The sequence below is a fragment of the Thunnus thynnus genome, chromosome 13 (assembly GCF_963924715.1).
Source record: "Thunnus thynnus chromosome 13, fThuThy2.1, whole genome shotgun sequence".
Lineage (NCBI taxonomy): Eukaryota > Metazoa > Chordata > Actinopteri > Scombriformes > Scombridae > Thunnus > Thunnus thynnus.
The window spans coordinates 27,180,227-27,201,370 of record NC_089529.1 but is presented as its reverse complement, the minus strand read 5'-3'; the positions used below and the strand labels follow the sequence as shown (position 1 = coordinate 27,201,370).

The 21,144-nt window shown below is 40.0% G+C and overlaps 2 protein-coding genes across 3 annotated transcripts; both read right to left on the bottom strand.

Moving 5' to 3' along the window:
* Window positions 1-3,407: 3,407 nt before the first annotated feature.
* Window positions 3,408-10,764, bottom strand: LOC137196064 (heterogeneous nuclear ribonucleoprotein A/B-like). Of its 2 annotated transcripts, none has more exons than XM_067608865.1 (9): window positions 10,647-10,764; window positions 8,968-9,203; window positions 8,326-8,494; window positions 7,428-7,586; window positions 6,433-6,564; window positions 6,218-6,320; window positions 5,540-5,686; window positions 4,702-4,785; window positions 3,408-4,430 (listed from the first exon to the last, which is right to left on the bottom strand). In XM_067608865.1, exons 2-8 carry the CDS (start codon window positions 9,177-9,179, stop codon window positions 4,712-4,714), a joined length of 996 nt encoding a protein of 331 aa, XP_067464966.1. In that variant the 5' UTR covers window positions 9,180-9,203; window positions 10,647-10,764; the 3' UTR covers window positions 3,408-4,430; window positions 4,702-4,711. The 2 variants fall into 2 exon arrangements, with proteins under 2 accessions (XP_067464966.1, XP_067464967.1); XM_067608866.1 differs by having other exon boundaries at window positions 4,702-4,782.
* Window positions 10,765-16,864: 6,100 nt separating this feature from the next.
* On the bottom strand, window positions 16,865-20,670 carry btg4 (B-cell translocation gene 4). Its single transcript, XM_067608864.1, has 4 exons — window positions 20,461-20,670; window positions 19,145-19,282; window positions 17,604-17,886; window positions 16,865-17,482 (listed from the first exon to the last, which is right to left on the bottom strand). The coding sequence occupies exons 1-4, from the start codon at window positions 20,631-20,633 to the stop codon at window positions 17,267-17,269; spliced, it is 810 nt and encodes a 269-aa protein (XP_067464965.1). The 5' UTR covers window positions 20,634-20,670; the 3' UTR covers window positions 16,865-17,266.
* Between the last annotated feature and the right edge of the window lie 474 nt (window positions 20,671-21,144).

Sequence of the window (21,144 nt, the reverse complement as noted above, 5' to 3'; positions counted from 1 at the left end):
ACTATATTACAGATTACACAAAAACACTATTGATACAGATGAATCAGTTCACATAGATAATCACTCTGAATGTCTAATGTCTAATAATTATAATTAGTTATAAAGTCTATCTCAGGTCAGCTATACATTATTATTTACAGGTTTCCATTTAATAGTCACACACTCACCTGAGGGATACAAGCCCGGTCTGACTTGTTCCCCCGGTGATGGGCTTTATAGCTGCATCATTACCTTGGATACTATGTAGCCAAGTATTAAATATTAAATATAAGATAACAGCATAAAATAATGAAAATAACACAAATATGTACACCTTACAACTATTAAATAAAGGTAAAATTACTGACAAAATTATATTCTATATTAAAAGTTATTGCTGTTAGACATAGTGACCATTTAAAGCACATTTAAAACTATGTTTTTGGTTGTTTTTTTTTCTCTTGTATTTACATGTAAGGAGACTCAAAATTAGTAAAAAGGTGTGAATAACTCACTCATACAGATGTTTCACTTGTCAAGATATTCTTAAACAAATAGAGGAGTAAGAGAAACTGGCCATGTAACTCTACTCAACATTGATAAAATGTGCCCGTATTCACATTTCTACATTCTCAAATGCACCTTTGAAATTATTAAAACACACATAGTGATAACATATGTTCAAACATTTAGAATTCAATACCTTTGTTAGACTACTTTGACCTGGGGTTCATATTTGTCTGGAAGGACTCAATGTCCATGTTGAGGCTACACACAAATCTACAAACTGCCTTTATCATGCATTTAAAGCACAACTAATGTATTTAATGTAACATGCAAGAGGCATATGTTACACTGGGTGAGAGGCAACCAGGTGTCCACCAGTCTTTTCCAGGCCCAGGGTATGACAGAAGTGGTGAGGTGGCTTCTGGATTTGAAGTAGCCTGACGTGGTGCTGCCAAAAGTGTTTGACACTGTTTTAATAGCAGATTTAAACAGGGCATCTGAAAGGGTGATGGGGGCCATCAAATACCCAGCACTCCACCTCTCTGTGAGGGATACAGGGAAGAGGTTTGGACTGTAGTACCTTGAACCAGGCTGTGGTCCAGTTCCACATGACTGGGACAAACACAAGTCCATAAAGACAACCCTTCCTCTTCCTCCTCCTCCCCTTGTTAATGTAAAAACAGAGCAGCCCTGCGTCCAGCCATAGTCTAGCCCTCCTGTGGTGTTTCACTTCCCTCCTGCCCGCCATGCATCAGATGCCAGAAAGGGAGACACTTCACAGGTAATCATCATTCAACTTGAATTTTACAAATTGATGTTGTCTAACAGGGTTTGTCCAGCTGTTTACCAGCTAATCACTGATAGTAATTCGGCCTGTTTTCCAGTTGAGCTGTGACATCAGTGAGCTATTCTCTGTCTCAGCAACAGCAGCACAAACTGCCCTGCAAAGCAAGTTGGCTCTTTTATGAACACAGGTAATTCTAATTATAGTGTAGTCAAACATACTCCTACAAATAACTTAGTTAGTAGTTGACATCTCTCCCACGCTTAATGTAGAGCTTAATACTTGTTCACACGCATGCCTCCTTTTTTATTGTACGTTTCTCACAAGTTTACTTTCTCAATAACAACTGATTTTTTTTTTTTTAATCTTATTTTATTTTTCTAAGATCTCCAAAGGACACCACCACTGCCACTGGCTGCTTCTCCCAGGGCTGCTCACACTGGTCCAATCAGTCTTTGTATTGGACCACAACAGATGGCCAGCCTCGATGAGAGCAGCCATCGATTAACTGCTGGCTAAACACAGAGGACGAAGGACCTCCTGGGGCGGGTTAACACTAATTATGCAGCCCTGATGCACAGCTGCCGTGGTGACCCCAATAGCCCCCTGCATCCAACCACAAAGCAGCACATCTCACGCTACATAAAGTACTTGGCAAAACAAACCAATGCCAGTACTTCACTTAACACCAGCCCTAAGAAGTGCCAGCAGCTGTGGCAGCGTTTGACTACAGGGAGTTTGTCAGTGTCCCTATCATCACTTTGCCTCCAGCCCTGGTTAATCCACCAGCGCCAGCCACACAAGCGGCTGAGGGCTGCCTATAGGAGCCCCCTCTGACCCGGGCTGCAATGGAGAAGGTGAGGGAGATCCTGGAGAAGCAGCAGGGAGCCATGCAGGAGCTCCCCAAGAGAACATATAACTGCCTCACCAAAATCCTGGTGCCTCTGGGATGACTCCTCCATCCATTTTTTTTATGTCAGACAGGAGAGGTGAAATACTTTCACTGCTCCACTAAGGTCTTCCTTATAGTAATTAGTAAATATTGTTTATTTGCTTCTATTTCCCGGACTTATTCTTGCTCTTGAGGAATTCAAAGATAAATCAAATGCTTGTCTTTGTTCTTTTCTCATTATTGCTCTTTTTTTCTCATGATCTGCTTTCTCATTATTTAGATTTTGTTTATTATTATTAGTACTCTGTTACATACTACTATTATTCTGTACTGTTGTGTGGCCCAGTTCAGAGTTCAACTGAATGCTTAAGTACCACAGAAATCACCACTGTACTAAATCTGCATGACAAAAGACAGATAACAAGACCTAATAAAACATCACTTCTTAAATGAAGAAACATGATTTTTGACATGAGGTGACATAAACCTCACTGCCACTACAATCTAATGATAACCTGAAGAAAAGGTGCACAACAAAGTGATATTCATGTTTGTTGATTCAAAATAGCTGTTTATCTTTGATAATGTATGACAGGCTTTGCCCCAACCAGGATTCAAACCTGCATCCAGAAAATCAGCATTAAATATTCAGGTGAAAACTGCTGCGTTACAGAGCAGTTCAGCACTCTGGACAGCGTGAAAAATGCTGCAATTTCATTGGCTGTAACTGTGTCACACCCACCTGTGGCTGGCCCGCCCTCCCTCAGGCAACTATTTCCACCTCAACAACACTTCTTGCCCCCAAAGGGAATCATGAGTTACTTGGGTCATTATGTTTTTTCCTAGTTTAGTCTTAAGCGTATGAACCCTTATGACTTAGTATTTTCATAAGGGACCTTTCCCCTTCAATTGATACCTTTTGAGCAAACTTAACACTTTTACAAGATAATGCATCATATAAATGGCATGACTGCTGAGAATATTAATGATAACCAGAGGGAAAAGCCTTTAGAATTAGTCAAATCTATAATTGTTCTGAATAAACATCCTCAGATCCTCAAACTTGAATTTTTGGCCAAACTACAAACAAATTTTAATGGCAAAATGTATCAAATTCTGGATTATTTAGGGAAACAACAAAGGACAGGAAAAAATTTCAGGCGCAATTGAAAAACAAAACTATTGTCCATTCTTCATGACTCAGTTCATTATTAACAGTAACATTAAGCATTAGAAATACACAGATTACAAACCAGAATGTTTATTACTAATAAATTGAAAGAGACACTGAAGTCCATCCAGAAAAACTAAGCAGACATTTTATCTCAGAGGTCATTTCTAAAAACTAACGGCACTTGACGAACACAAACTAAACCAGCATAGAAACTTAAACAGTTTGCTTGTTATTTAAAAAGATGTGGACATAGTAGGAAGTCCGCAGTTACACGTGGCTGCGTGGCTATATTATATTATATACTTCATCCCACACATCTGCATGCTTGGAGGTGTTAACTTCCTTGGTAAACTCAGAACATCCTGGAAGACAGAAGCTTTCAGGCAGTCCTTTTAGGTTTAAGGAACAACAACCTCGAAAGTTTGAATTCCCTCATGGTACACTGCACTCCAAGTAAAAAGGGAGAAAGAAAATAAAACAAATAAAAAACACAAACGTAGGGATGTGAAGCACAATTCCTGAGTTAAGCTAGATAACTTCAAAAGTTATCTGCCTAACATTCTTCATTACTACAGATCATTAAAAACCAAGAAAATCATAATAAATCCATCAAAAAAAAAAGCTGTTGAACGGGTTTTGTATTAAAGTTCAGTTGTCAAATTCTTCCACCCCAGAGCCTGGAAGCATCAGAACAAAAAGTTATTACTGAAAACGGCTTTTATTTGTCAAAAAAGCTCCTTTACAGCGCCAAGATTTCCAACCTGTAAAGCCAGCAAACATGTAAAATACAACCCTTACAATACATTAGAATCAAAACAGGTACCAAAAAGTACAGTAAAAATTACACTTCCTTCGATGGAAATGTGGAGGGAAAGAAAAAAAAAAAAAAAAAAAAAAAAGAACACCAAAGGGAAAAGTAAAACCTAAAAACGAAAAGGATAAAAAAAAAAAAAAAAAAAAAAAAAAAAAAAAAAAAAAACATGGAAAAGTTACATTTCTTTTGTTTTCTGTACAAATGGTCTTCTGTCATAAAAGAGGTTGAGTCAGGACCAGTATGTCCGTCCAGCTGTCGGTCTCACTGGATCGCCAGAGTCCTGAGAGAGAGAGAGAGAGAGAGAGAAAGAGGAGACACACAAACTTAGTTACACTGTGTTGAGTAACACTCTCTTCATCTCACGTGTAAGTGACACCAGACAAAGCAGCGCACACACACTCACAAAAAAAAGGTCAATTGGAGAAAACTAATTGCTCTTGAAGGTTAATTCTCTGAACACACTTTGCAGAGAAGCTCGGCATCACTTGGAATGATTATGGGCACGGTGACAGTATATAAGGGTACGGCAGGTAAACCCAGGGCAGACCTACCATGTGATCATCAGTATGGCTTGTAGCCGGTCTGGTGTGCACCCCGTCTCGGGGTTTTCCCGTAGCTGGCACTGCCCTGGTCTGCTAGACAGAGAAAAACAAACACATTTCCAACATATAGCAAGACACCTACATTCAATCTACTTAAAGTCAAAGAATAAGTCAGCATCTTGGGAACTGTCTGTCTGCGGGAAATGTACTTTCTATAAACAGTGTTTGTGTAGTCCATATACAAACCCAAACATAAAGACCACTATTTGTGGGTTTAGGGGTAGTTGGGTGCTGTAACTGGTCAGTGTTTCCAGCTATAATGCAGGTGACCAGATACAGTCATTGAGCAGCAGATACACGACTCTGTACAGCAAAAAACAACAAAAAGCCTCCAGAAAGCTGCACACAGTCACTGTGTCCTGCTGTCGTTCACTGTTTAGAGGGCGTTACACGGTGCAACCATTTCTCACGAACTTTCAATCATCGATTTTATTTATTGATTTTCTCGATTAAATCAATTAATCTATAAAATGTCAGAAAATGTTGAAAAATGTCAATCACTATTTCCTAAAGCCCAAGATGCAACCTCAAATGTCTTGTTTTGTCCCAACAGCCCAAAAATATTAAGTTTACCATCATAGGACTAAATAAATAAAAAACATTGACATTTAAGAAGCTGAAACCAGAGAATTTTAGCATTTTCTCTTTAAAAAACACCTCAAAATAATAAATAGATTATCAAAACAGCTTATGATGAAATGTGGGGGGGACACTCACAATTGAGACTATTGTATCCCCAACTACAATAAACTATGTTGTGCAAAATGTCTTTTGTATGTCAACTTACTGTAATCATATCCAGGACCATATCCATAGTAACCAGAAGAGTAGTCATAGTTGCCATAGCCACTGTATCCACCATAGCCATAGCCTTGGTTACCATATCCCTGGTTCCAGTAGTTTCCGTAGCCCTGGTTCCAGCCCTGGCTCTGACCTGGGACACAAAGTGACAAGTTCACATGAAAACCAGTTCAAACAGCCCGGAAAACAACTTTCCTGGCAACACAAAGCACAGAAAGCTGAAACCCATTTAGGCATTTACATAGGAATCTAAGGCTTATAACAAATGCATTAACAGCAAGTCAGACTATTTCTGCTCAGAAGTGACAGGTGTGACACCAATGGGACAAATTTACAAGAATTCCCCCGCTGCAGCTGATTGGTCAACAACTGAATGCCAACAGGTGAAATCACAAAAACTCTAAATGGAGGTTTTGAGGTTAACGGTGGCGGTTATTTAAATGCTTCTCTGGAAATGTTTAAAATGTCTAAATCACTGACTTATTTACAGATTTTAAAAAACATTACATTTAATGTTACATTTTATATAACGCTTCAATTTCAGCATTTTAAAAAGAGACATGAAAAGTTATTTTTATTATCAAACTCATACATTACGATTTGCTGTCCAGACATTAATATTTTATCAGCCAACTAGAGCCAGCTAGCCCTAAAAATCTCTCACCTCCACGGCCTCTTCCTCCCCGGCCTCCATAACCACCGCCACGTCCCGCTCCATACTGCTGCTGCTGGTACACCTCCTTTGGCTGAGCGATCTTCAGCTCACACTGCAGAGGAGACGTCAAACATACACTTTCAAACCAGCAGGCGGAAAAGGCCCTGAAATTCTTCAATTAGCAGTGCATTCAGTAGATCACTACTGTGTGTGTTTGTGCATACCCTGCCGCCCTCGATGTTGTGGTATTTCTTCTCCAGGCACTTCTTGACGCTGGCTTCATCTTTGTATGTGATAAAGATGAAACCCCTCCTTTTCTTTGATTTGGGGTCAATGGGAAGTTCAATGGTTTCAATCTAGAGAAGAAGAGGAAGAAGGTGGAGGTACTGCTGTTAAAATGTTAACATGATACACTTCTACATTTTATTTTTGCAGATGTTTTCTACTTGCAACACCACAGGCCTCTAACACAAGACCAAAACAAGTCTGCCAGCTGACTGTCCAAAAAATTTAGGTTGAACTTCTTCTGGTTCACCATACCAGATTTTTACATTTCCCAAACAACCACGTTGAAATGTATCCCTGTCATTCAAAAATGGCAGGGGTAAATTCAACAAGTGCCAGAACATCCAATAAGAATGATCTATTTTTCATCGGCCACATGTCAGATGAATCTTCAACTTGGGTTCAGACGGCCACTCGTTCATTAGCCAATCCCTCAATTAGAAAAAAAGGCACCTGTGCCCGGCTCAAGGATTAGATCAAGTAAACACTGCTGGACAGCAGCCACGGGATTAAAATTCAACAACACATTCTTCATTCAGATTTCTGTGGTAGAGAACAGCATGAGCAGTTAAAAAGAAAGGGTCTCCAAGGACCAGTTTCATTGTACTGTAATTAAATTCTGTAGAAATGACTGCCACTGTCCTTGCAGCCCATTCTGTTAATTGAATTATATGTACATCTATGTGCAAGGCTATTCAAAAGCAGCATCAATGAAATAAGTGCCTGCCCACTGAGCCAAAGCTACAAAATGTATTATAATAGACAACTTTCAATTACAGACACATCGTCAGATCAAAGTGTCAATTAGTAGCTTGAAGTCAGTCTGCCGGCACTCTAAGCTACACACGGTTGAGCATACAGGACAACACTAGAGTCTACTCTTCCATCTGGAGATCTTGTGTATTTTTTAAGTGGCTCCATATAGTGCACTGACCTCTCCAAAGGCCCCGAAATATTCCCTGATGGTTTCCTCAGTTGCTTCTGGGTTCAAACCGCCAACAAAGATCTTCTTGACGGGCTCCTTCTTCATGGCCATCGCCCTCTTGGGGTCAATCTGACGTCCGTCCAGTCTGTGTTCCTTCTGCTCCAGCACCTGCACACACACAATCATCGTTTGCATGAGTGTTACCACACAGCAATTAGACCAATGATATCAAGAGCCTGGAAATAACCCCCTTGCACTGTGTGACATGAAGTAATTGTCTACAGAATTGACTACATTAAAACTGTGTGGCAGCATTTGGCCACACCTTTTAAGTGCAGCACTTTATTTTAAGCAACATAATAGAGCAACATGTGGCCTCTTTGTGGTTCACTGCATGCCTCATTAAAAACTGATTTAGACATTAGTCACAACATGCTACCCAGACTTATCTGCTAGCAACATATTGTGCTAACACAAAAGCCTGCAGTCTATGCCCTGCACTCATTCACTACAGTAATGTTTATGGTGCATGCCAAGTAGAATTACCCGAATAATTTATACAACTGGAACAAAAATCCATGTATTTATCGTTTTACGCTTATACTCAAGCAGCATCATGACAGTACTGTGTTGATTGACTTGAGTTTAGAACTGCAACTAAATTATTTTCATTTGTCAATTAAAATCGGTTAATTATCGTCTCAATTGATCAGATGTTCTTTAAAATGTTAATGAAAACGTTCACATTTACAAGAAGCTGGAACCAGAGTTTTCATCTTAAAAAACAACTAATCAGTTATGAAAATAGTTGACATTTCATCCTCTGATGATCCGACTAATCGTTGCAGCTCTACTTGAGTGATGTAACTACATGACGCAGGTTTCAGGCAGTGAAGAGGGGACCCACCTTGTCCACGCTGGAGGAGTCTTTGAAGAGAACAAAGCCAAAGCCTCGGGATCTGCCAGTGTTGGAGTCCATCTTGATGGTGCAGTCTGACACTTCACCGAACTTACTGAAGTAATCCTTCAGGTCTTTTTTACTCGTGTCCCAGCTGAGGCCGCCCACGAACATTTTACTGCAAACAGAGTGACACAGTCTTGTTCATTTCTTGCCCTTTATCCCCTGTTATTACACAGGTAGCCTTAGCTGACACAGAACACATAGCTCATTATTTATTCTTTAGTACACCTGGAGAATCCTTGTGGGATTTTCTTTTAAGTTGTGTGTGGTGGAAAAGCAACCTCTACCCTTTGCTCTCTTTTTCCCGCTTTTCACTTGACATCCTTGCTGTCATTTCTGTAGACAGTTGATGCACAAGTTGCTTGGGAGAGTCATGAACAAGATCAACTGAAGACTGACTATTCCTAGTATTATCATACCTGTCATTATCCTGTAATCGAGCCTACAAGGTCCTGGAATTTAGTTTTATTAGGCCACCGGTGAAGCCTTAGTTTGTGTCATAACGTTGTATATTTAAGTGTAACTCCGACAAAAACCAAAAGTGCTCATATGTGCCAAGTGTGATTGGTTTCGGAGGAAGTGACTCACCCAGCGTCCTCCTCTCCTTTGCTGGCGTCAATCTTGCCTCCATCTGTGCCGTTGTCCTGACCTTCCTGGACTTCCTGGACGTCCTGGTCTTCCTGACCGTCCTGGCAATCATCTCCACCCATGAGCTCCTGCTCGGCTCCGTTCTGGTCTTCCTCACCTTCGTTACCGTTCTGCTCTGATGTCTCCATGAGCAGAGTCTCAGCGTCTGCCATTCTAACGGTGGGTTCTTTGAAAGACTGAGACATGACAAGAGAAACAATGAAGGACTGAAAGACACAGAAACCTATCAGCACTCCTCTTATGGAATATTACAAGGACCCATGTTTTTTGCATGTCAATTTATTATGATTGGATCAATCCAGGCTTTGTTTAGGAAAATGCAGTACGTGAGCAAAGTGGAAACTACAACAATAAAGTGCTTCAACTTAACATTGACACAGGGTCCATCTAGAAGAAAGGGCCACAAGATATAGTCAATCTACAGAAATTAAATCTCCAACTATTTTGATAATCTTTTAGTAATTTTCTAGGGGGAAAATATGAACATTTCCTGCTTTCTTTGGTCTTCTCTGATAACAAATTGAATATCTTTGGGTTGTGGGCTGTTGGTTGGGACACAAGAAGACATTTAAGGTTGCACCTTGGGCTCTGGGAAACAGGGATTGAAGATTTTATACAATTTTATAACATTTTAGACCAAACGACTAACCAAGAAAATAGTAATTGTAGTGAAGTTACACAAAAGCAACTAACAAGGTGGACCCTCGAGCTTTTATGCCCCCTGAAGGTGTGGGGGCCCGGGGTAGCTGCCCCCTTTTCTTGGCTGGTAATTCATTGCCTGGCTGATGACCGCCCACAACTCAAATATCTTAATAAAGGAATGCATTGAGACGCGTTCATTCTGCACATCACGCTACATAATCCGGCCTTGCACAATACATTTTTTTAATGCAGCGGGAGCTTCAACCAAATGGTAGAATTTGGCATTTTCATCGGTCACACGTTAACTTGAATAATTAAGTTAACGTTTAAGAATTTATTGCAACACCGTAAAAGAGCTACAACAGAGGCTACCTCGATGCTAACACAACGTCCCAGTCCTGACGTTAATTCATTTAAAATGTGCTTAATTTTAAAAATAGTCGTATTTTGCTACCATAAAACTAGATAAAAAAAGGTATGTATTGCACCGGTAGTGGATTAGAGGTACATCTGAGTGTTTACTTGAATATAAACGCGTTGTTAGCAAACAAAAAGTAGTAATAAACCACACCGAATCTCCATGTTGAGCGTTCAAGCGGACCGCGCTTTACTCCGTTACCGCTCGGAGCAAAGAGCAGGCCCGGCTAGCAGCTAGCCAGCTGGACCTCAATAAAAACAACAACGTATTTATAGCCGATGCAATAAATAAAATATCAATAAACCCCTAAAGTGTGCAAGAGCTTAATTCCCACTACAAATGGTGAACGGACCGTTGACTCCGCGCAATAACCGCGTTAACGTTTATTAGCACCGCTGCGGCTAACAAGGCAGTTGGCTGCATTTACAGCTAATGAAACGACAATATATGAATAAAAGTAGTCCGATGGGAAACAACAGAATGAAACGAGCCGCTACGCGAAGGCGAACCTGTTCGCCTACATTTAAATACACAAATAAAAACAAGAAAGCGTGCTTACTTTAAGAGAAAAATACCGGAGACGCCGACTCGCTACTCAAAATGGACACTCTCCAAATTCGCCGCTAACTCGTGGCAACATATATACGACCGGATGTGACCAAGGGCTAGCGGACGTCGTAATAACAAAGCCTGTGATTGGACATAAGGTCATTCGCGTGAATAAAGGCGTTACGTTATTGGCTGATTTTACGCAGTGACGACAAAAAAAAGTACGACAGAACAATTGTCCTTCCTGTTTCCTGTCCTCTCACTACTTTTTAGACTGTTGTTTGCTCCAGTACGACTGTTTAATCAATACAGTATTATGTGCTGGGTGTTTTCGTGCTCTGACAAAGGCTAGTATACCGGTGTATGTTCGTATTTTGCTCGGCGGATAAAAAAAAATAATAACCTCAAGCAGCTTCAGAAGTGAAACAGTTGCCCACTGGTTTCATTTCTCTGCGCAGTTTCTATTTTAGTAAAGATAACAGTCAGCCCTGCGGGCACACACACACACGCACGCACACACACACAGAGAGAGAGAGAGAGAGAGAAAGAGAGAGAGGTGTGATATGTAATCTTCTGTAAATTGCTTCGGCAACAACATGTTTTTGTTCATGCTAATAAAGCTATTTGAATTGAACTGAATTGAAAGAGAGATTATGCTGTTTGATAATGTGACTGTTAGTTCAAGATATTACTATTGTTTGCAGTTGTAATAAACATACTATAATGTTATATACAAAAAGCATTTTTTGTGATAGATCATCACAGGCCAGGTTCATGACCTATGATTGTAACCTGACATGAGATTTTAGTCTGTCAATTATAAAATGCACACAGAGAAAATTACATTTACTTTAACCTTTCCCACTCCATCCTTATTTGGAGCAAATAAAAGAGCCGCAGCTCCTGAACCACAGTGACTATCTGCATAAATTTGACAGAGAGGAAACCTCCCAAAGCTTCAGGTGAAAATGCCAGGAACACTGCAGCTGCTACAGAACAGAGCAGAAGGTCTTTGAAGTCAGTCAAAATTTAAATATTTTGTCTAGAATATTTTTTTTCAGCCTAAATAACTGCCTGTGGATTTGTCTGTAGAGAGTGTGGGGTTGTAAACTAAACACCAGTGAATACCTGCCTTACATTTGAAGAAGACAGCACGCAGTCTGACACTTCTAGTGTTTTATTTATGAAAAGGTCAGGACAGATTTACAAGAAGAACAGTTGGAGACTCCATATTTCTATAAACACAATGGCAGGAAGCCAACAAAACCACAAGAAAGGCAGAGAGGAAGGACTAGTGGACGCTGGTGTCCTAGCAGAGTTAATGAGGTTCAGGAACAGACTGTTGATATTCATGGATGGTTTTGGAAACACTCTGCTGCTCTATGGTCTGATGGACCCTGTAACAAAGTTGGTCAACAGTTGTCCCAGCTTACATTTACACACCATAAATCATGGCTACTTTTTGTGCCCTTCTTTGCATCTATTTTTAGCCATAAAACAAACTTTGTGTCTCTTTACATGTAGCTGACTAGAGTCAAAAGCTGCAAAAGCATCTGCAAATTCTCTCTCAGTGAAGGAGCTGACACAGCACAAACAAAGTAGTAGTATAGTAACAAAAAGAAGGGCTTTGGCAGTAGAAAGACTGTAACGTTGAAAGATATCTACTTGATTTGACTCATTTGTACGGCTGAAGCTTCATATCAGCTTCAGATAGACTTTTAAATACATTTTTAGGACTGTGGATTTTGGCCCCCATCACTTACATTATAAGTGCATTATAGAGGGATCTTCTAATGGTCAGATCAATTACAGGAGGAATGATTACAAAAATAAAAACGTTTCAATATTCATTTGGGTCCCTGACTGTTGGTTTAAGACAGACTTGAAAAATTGTGAACCTGTGCTTTAACATACATCGATTAACTTTTAATGATTAGCTCGGTTTACTTTTCCTACAATTATTACATAGAAAACCTGGTTTGCAGAATAATTTACAGAAGTGCTGAATGTATAAATGTAAGATGGGACAACAGTTGACCAACTTTATTACAGTGTCGTACTGGACAAAATGAGGGTCCATCAGACTGTAGAGCAGCAGATTAAGATTGTTTCCAAAACCATCCAAAAACTCACTCCTTTACCTTGTATTTTTTTTCTTAATTTGTTTGGCTTAAAAGTAGCCAAATTTAAATATAGGCCTACTGTTTGTACAAATGGCTGTGGTCCATGGATTGAAGGATTTGGACACACACCTACACCCATTGTTGGCCCCCTCATGTAGCAATATTACATTCAAGTCTCAGAGCTTTCTGAAAAATACGTTTTTGACTGTATTCAAAAAATCATGTTAAAGTATTTCCAGAATCCTCAAAGACTCTTCTGAGTCAGCCAGTCAGCTGCACTAAAAAAAAAAGATTTTAAATTTGTTTCCCAATTTGCGACTCTACTTCCTATTCCAAGCAAAGATGGAAGCCACAGATGGGATGTCCTGTTGTTGAGTCACCATGTAGCCGAGGCGTTCCCAGTTCAATTTGCATGAAGTGAACCAAAAAGTTTTATTGTAAATTACATTTCTCTAGACTTTCCATTATTTTATATATTATTTATATTCTTGTTGTGTAACACAAAATAAGATAAATCAATAAAATATTAAAACATACCATTAGTCTGTTTGTGTATCCTGATCTAGCCACACCTCCAGTGCAGAGACATTTACACCTCATTTACACCTGGTGTTAACATGCAATCTGTATCCCGATAAGAGAAAACACATGTTAATGCCAGGTGTAAATGGGGTACTCAATGATTAGATAGCAAAAGGTATTTATTCAGACCTCTACTGCATTAAACTCATGGAGTTGTGTAGTAAATGTCAAAAAAAGAAAAGAAAAGAAAAGAAATTGTGGCTGTGGGTTTAAAATGCTGACCTCCAGTAATAAAGCTTGAAGTTTAAATTTCAATTTTGTCACTTCAACCATCCGAAATGCAGATTTATTTAGTTTAGTTTTTCTCAGGACCAGAGTACAAAAGCACCAAGACATCTTAAAGGGGACCTCCACCAATTTTACACATAAAGATCAGTTCACTCACTCTGAAAGACAACAGTTGCATGTTTTCTGTGCCTCTGGAGAGATCTTTCTAAAGTTTAAGAAAATAATATTGAGGCTAAACTTACTAAAAGTCAGAATATCTCAGCCTCCATTCGATCGATTTTGACGGTCGTCTGTTATCATGTGTCTCTCGTAAAGGTATATCTAAAACTTAAGTACAATAAAAGATGTGGGTTCCACGGAGCTGTTGTGGTTTGAGACGGAGATGAGGATGCACTGAGTAATGTGAAATTTATAAATGTAGTTAAAACATATGAAAGTCCTCTGGTCACAGGAAACAGAGAGAAACTGGCAAATCCTCCTCAGGGTGAGTGTTTACTGCTGCCACTGACCGCTTCACCCTGGCAACATCCACTATACCTGCCTGCCAGGGACAAGTTGAGGCATGACCTGAGGCAATGGACACACACACACACACACACATACACACACACATACACACACACACACACAGAGTTAAGTGTAGTTAGTGTAGCTGTGGAGACAGTTGTGTTCCTCCAGCAGTAGTCTCTTGTAAACAGAGCGGTGAGGACTGCAGCGACCACAGGTAGGGGAACACAGCACTCACTCATCCACACATTTTATACAGTACAGCAACAGTGCTTCACTTTCAACATTGCTGCTGTTTAGCTGAAAACAAACATTTTTCAAGGTTTGTTTATTCAAATCATACTGCTGCGGGCAGAGCTTTCAGCCTGCGGTCATATTGTGTGCAACGTGATCATCAAGTGGCCTCGAAACTCAACCGATGTTTGGACGACAAACCCGTCATTAACAGCCAATCAGAGTCTCTGCCTCCTTGCTTCCTTTTCGATGTGATTTTAGCTTCACAGAGATCAAAATGAAGAAGTAAAAAACAGGAATAATCATCTAAAATTAATTGATTTGAGCGTGGCTGCCTCAATCAGTGGTAAACTCTTGAGTTATTTGATTGTTTCCTATTATTTCTGACTAGTATCACCTGATTAATGTTTGCTAATCAGTCTTTACTAGCTATTTTAACTAGTTAAAAGACAAATGTGGCCTATTCTAAGTGTGAAACAACATGACTGTGAAGGCAGAGCTGTGAAAAAGAGATGATTTCAACTCAGCAAATATAAATCAGATATATTTTTTTTCCTCACTCAACATATTCTGTAATGAGTATTAGGTGAGTTACTTAAACTTGGTTTTGTTGTTTTTCTTTGGTTGTTGTTTCTGTTGTTCTTATTTTTGTCAGTATTTATAGTTGTATTATCTTTTGTGGCTGTCCTTATGGAAAAAATGTGATGATATTGATATTGTATATAATGTGGTTACATGTTTTTCAAAATTGTAACAGTGTCTTAAGTGATTAGCATTTTATTCTCATTGCATCAGTTACAGTGAACACCTGAATTCATCCTTTTATAGTTTCCAAGAAGTGATCCTTTTATTTTAAAGTTCAATGTTTATATTTTACATAACACCTCTACAGATTGTCTTTGTGTAATTTCAAGTTCAAACCTTCATGCAAAAGTACGTCATGTTAAATCTGTTTCTCATTTCCGATGGTGACTGGGGTTGCTGTGTAGGCAGTGTTGTTAGCTGATTGTCCTACACACCAATCACTAACTACACTACCAGTACAACCACCACCGCACACAGCCGCCCAGCCACACCAGCTATCAGACAGAGCTGTATTCAGAGTACATTTAAGTGCATGTTTGATTTTGTTCAACAAAAAAAGCAAAACATAAAAGCACAAAAAAGCATGAACAGAGGCCAGGAACTCTGAATAAGTAATCAAGAGTCATATTACCACTTTGTTACTACGCCGTTATTAAGTCTGACATCATTTCCTGTTCAGGGGGGTCTTCTAAATTTTCAGTGTTTTGAGAGAACTGGCTTCTGTAGACTTTGGGAAAGTTCTACAGATATTAAGTCTTAATTGTTTAAAAACAGAAAACAGAATAATATTTGACTTTGGGTGCTATTCGAGGTGTCCTGTTAATAGTTTTACAGTTGTGTCTTTTATGAAGTTTGTCTATGGATCACGTGAGAATCCTCATAGGACGCTGATTGGTCCGAACCATCGGTTGTTCCGACACAAGCGCAATAACTTGATGCCTGACAAGATGGATTCTTGAGTGATCTCATGACGTCGTGATCTCGTGAATCCAGCTGCCTCTCAAGGTAAGGGCTGGGGGTGGTTCCCAGGTGAAATGGAGAGGATTTGAGGACATCTAAAGGCTGAAGTGTGTGAAGATTTTTTTCCAAGTATCCACGAGGATGTTTATTTGCACTTAGCTCGAGCTCAACCTGCTGATTTTAAAAGGACAAAGATGAGTGGGAGGGAAGCGACTGGCGCCACATTGGCTGTTTTAACCCTCCCATTGTCCTCGGGTCAATTTTGACCCGGGAGGATAACAGGTGTTATCATTAGTATCCTGACTAAACTTTTACATATACCAGTCTGCCATAATCCATCAACATTTTTTCCTCTGATCTCAACCATAATTAAAATAATTCATAATTTCTTAGTCAGGACACTGTTTTGAAACCATTTCAGTTTTTTTGATGACAGCACATAATGACACCTGTTGTCCTCCCGGGTCAGAATTAACCCGAGGACAACAGGAAGGTTAATGAGCAATTTACTTTCAAATAGCGTAAATGCTAGCTGGCAGCTAATTTAGTTCATCTCACTTGATGGAACCGACTACTTACTGGCGTTTACCAACCTGTTGGCACTTTAGATGCGGGAAACTGCATATTTAGCTGTGAAGCATTGCTTAAAGCGTGGCCAGCAGTGAGATTCAGTGTATGGCTTTACAACCAATATTAAAAGAAGTTCAATACCATTCCCTTATGGCCATGATAAGAATGAATGCAAATCCATAGTGGAGTCCATCAGTGCAGCGGGTCTGATATCCCGTCCTGCCGTTTCCAAAGTAGGACACTAGGCTATTTATGATGGCTGCGCCTGAGCCAATGAGAAGAGGTGCTGGACTTATGAACTGTAAATGAAAGCCATTTCATCACATGTAGTTTCACTTGAACTAACGTGTGTATCTGTGCAATTTAAACATTTTATAAGTTTCTGCTTTGTGCAAAGCAGATAGTCACACAAATAGTCACACAAACTGAATGTAACAAATACATTTCAATATTCATCACTTTATTTATGTAATTATAGCTCTAGAAATAATTCAGGCCCCTGAGAATGTGTTATGAAGACACAGCTGACACAGACATTTATTTCTTTTCAATGACAGTTCAATGTTACTTTATTCAAAGTTACTTTTAGTTTAAAAACACATTTATAAAGACTTAATTTAAAACACGAATATTTCGAAATTTTAAAAACATGCTTAAACAGCAATACTTTAAATCATTATTACTTTAAACCATGTACGAATAATAAACTTATCCTTTAAAGATACATAAACTGTCCTGAAACTTTTCTCTTTTTTTCCATGGCTGCAGTCTCTGGTCTCTCTGGTCTCTGAATCAGAATCAGTAACCTGATTCTGGTTCTAGGTTGAAGGCGCGGCTCGCTCTAGGATCGGGATTTGCTGACCCAGTGGTACTTGTCCACACGAGGCCCGGTGAAGGTGAAGGTGGCTCGATAGGACTTGAAGCCTTTCTGGCTGCAGAACTGTGAGGTCGGACCTCCAGGGGGAGGAGCGTGAGGTGGGAGAACATCCCCAGTAAAGGGCTTCCGCTTCGGGTAAGTTAGCCAGGTGTGAGGGGCGCCTGGAGCAAACTCACTGAACTGATGACGGGGGGGGAGGAGTAAAACGTTAGAGGACAGCGATAGAAGAGACTTTGAGAACACAGCAGTCAAAATTTCAAATTCAAGAACTAACAACCCCCTTTTCAGCTTTCCAACCTACCCGGTAGACACTGTTGGGGTTGCTGACAGTTGGGATGGTTTTGGGTTCAGGGTTGCTGGGCGGGACTGGAGCAGGGCAGAGAGCAGATAGATTATTGATGCTGTTGCTGCTGCTGCTGCTCATGCTGTTGTCCGCCACCTCCTCCTCGTCTGAAGAGCTTCCTGATTGAACGTCAAGGCCGGCCCGCTCCACGGCGTCATGGATGCGGCGGGAAAATTCCCCGTCTCCACGCCGACAACTGTCCACCACCGAGACGCAGAACGGAGTACTGTGTTCACCGTATCTGCAAGGAGGGAAAGGAAAGAAAAAGAAACTTCGGCTAAGAAAAACACAACAAACTTTACCATATTTTGTACCAGTCTGGCTCCAGTAATGGTCTTGTCTTATGAAACATTGACATAACAGACATTATGTCTCCAGGAAGTCATTACCTTCAACAGACAAAGCCAGCAAATGCTTTTCTGTATCTGAAAGGGGCTTAAAAAGGAACTGCACTGATTACACATGAAAGGCTGTTTGGTCCTGTGGAGCAGTACTAATGGTTGTTACAAAAAAAGTAGTCAAAGCTTTTAGTGGCTCCAGAGGGAGCTGCACAGGTATGAAAATGTTGGTTGGTATTGAAGGCTACAAGTTTGAAAATTAAAAAAAGAAAAAGAAAAATCTGGGGGTGTGGAGTTAGAAAGAAATGAGATTACAAGACTTCTGTAACTGACTCATGTTTGCTTGAGGCTAGCAGCTCAAGGATACATTAGTGTAACACACCCGAATCTCTGACCAAACATGTGTTTCATTCATTCAACACAAGTTCTTTGAGTCAATTGTATAGGAATGGTTCCATATGTTGGGAAATAGTCACTCTTTTACAGAGAGTTCGATAAGATTGATACCATTCTAATGTATTTACTCTCAATATGAAGCTGTTGCCAGCAGGTGATTAGCTTTGCATTAAGACTGAAGGCAGGAGGAAACATCTGGCCTGGTTCTCTCCAAAGTTTAATAAACTCATTTACCAGCACCTTTAAAAGGACCAGTGTGTAGATTTAGTGTCATCTAGCTGTGAGGTGCGTGTAAGAACCTACAGTGGCCGTGAAATTCGTGAAAAACATGAAAGGCCCTCTCTAGAGCCAGCGTTTGGTTTGTCTGTTCTGGGCTACTGTAGAAACATGGCGGGCTCCGTGGAAGAGGATCCGCTCCCTATGTAGATATAAAAAAGGGCTCATTCTAAGGTAACAAAAACACAGCAATTCTTATTTTCAGGTGATTATACACTCATTAAAACATACTTATTATATTATTCCATTTCTGCTAATAGATCCTCCTAAATCTTACACACTGGTCCTTTAATCCGGTGTATCTCATTTGTTTAATCTATACACAAAGAAATGTAAAAAACCTCAAGTTGTGGTTTTACTAATCCTAAATTGATTAGGGATTTTAAAAGCGTACAAACTGAAACAAAGCAGCAGTTCTGTCGAGGGCAGAAGCTGCAGTTTTTAGGTGGCTTCTGAACTTAAGTCTTGATCCTGCTGAGCTAAGCTGACCTGCAGGACACCTCTCCTGGGTCGACCCACACTGTCAGCTCCTGGGGCAACCCCAGGTCGTCGTACTGCACCCCGCTCCGCTCGCAGGCCTGCTGTAACACCGGGTCCTGCAGCCGCACGCGGTTCATACGCAGACACCTGAAACACAGCAGTGACTCCGAAATCTCATTTGTGTGTTCAGTGATTAAAAACAGAGCTGAATTTGCTTATAGTAGCCACCATGTAAAAAAGTAAGACTGGTGAGACATAACCCAAGTGTACTGAATTGTACAAATGGTGCGTTTTATTGCTTGTATATTCAACTTTTCATTTGTAAGAGGAAGAGGAAGAAGTTATAGTCTTTTTAAATGTAATTTTTACTTCTGTGGGCACCATGAACGGAATTTCATTCACTTGTATTGTAATAGAGGAAATCATTAAGACAAATACTTCAAGACCGGGGAAAATTAGAGCAAAAGTACATCCATAGATGAGGAATATTTGAAAAATGCAGTCATTTCAACAAGAGCTGGTCACAGTGAAGCGTCCCACACCTTACCCACCCAGCATGCTTTATGGCTGTATTTCATTCTCACTGACTGTTATTTCTGTGTATTTTTTTCAGTGTCTCTGCCTCTTTTCAATTACAGAGCATGGCAAAATAGCAGCTATAAAAAGAAGTCTTTGCAGCTGGAAATATGAAATGATCTTTGATCAACTGTCCAGAGGAAGAAGAAGAAACATCAGAATAATGACTAGAATCACAAAAAGCAGAATTCTCCACAATTGTTACTTTAAAACAGAATTACAGCTGTGATTTCTAAGTGTCTACATTTATATAATATAGAGCCCTCAAAACTTCCCTTCAATGGAACAAAAAAAAAGTAGCGTTCATTGCTACTTTCTGCTAACAATCCCACAATGCAATGGGTCATGTTTTATAGATGCAAAAATAACTTGCCTAAAGCTGTGACTTATGACACAAAATGATGTTTAAATATCCATAATCTCAATTTATACTCACTATAGAGTGAACTGACTGTAATAGTGAACAGTAAAATATGGTTTAACATGATTAGAGAATTGTCATAAAGTTTGCTAACATGAGGCTAACTGGTCGTACCAGACCAAGTTGGGCTGTACTGGCAAAACTCTTGAGTGTTTTGAGTTGAGCAAGAGTTTGTTTTATGGCCTAAGATTCAACTTTTTTGTTGACAGAGGAAGGATGTGTCATGTCCTCCTTCCAAAGTTCAACAGGTTAGCTCTAATTTCTCGTTATATCAATGACAAACCGAACAAAAAGCAACAAATCACATTTTCTAAAATGTTTCACTAACCTGTAGGCCTGCCCCTTGGTGGGTGCGTTCGGGTGCCAGTGGTTCTTGTACTTCTCGAACAAAACGGATGTGAGGGCAGCAGCAAAACGCTCCCTGCCGTCATTATCCAGACAGCCGTATCTCTTCACCAGCCGAGCCACAAAGAACACAGCAGCAGCAATCTCCTCCTTCATGGCTACAATACACACACGCTTTCTGACCTCTGGCTCAATGAACCTGACCAAATCCAGAAACTTAACCCTGTACTGTTAAAAACCCCTTCAGAGAATATAAAACATGTGTAGGATGATCCTACCGTTTTAGAAAAGTAACAAATAAAACTAATAACGAGACAGACTGGAAGCCAGAACAACTCAAGCAAACATATTTGCTGCTGGAGCTCCAGACAGAACTCAGCTTTGATTTATAACGCTGCTACACCAATAAATAACAACACACATTTATACATCTACATATATCTAAATCTGTATATGAAGCAGCAGCTCGCTCAGTAGTGGAAACCTCACATGCATCAGATACTAAAAGAGTCATTCCCTCCCCAGTCTCTCATGTGGTTTGATAAAACCAAAGTTCAGCTGTGTGACAAGCTAACACACCTGAAGCTGGTTGACTTAATGACTCTCTCTCTCTCTCTGTGTGTGTGTGTGTGTTCCAACATGAGAAGGTTGAATCCTCTGCCAAAGT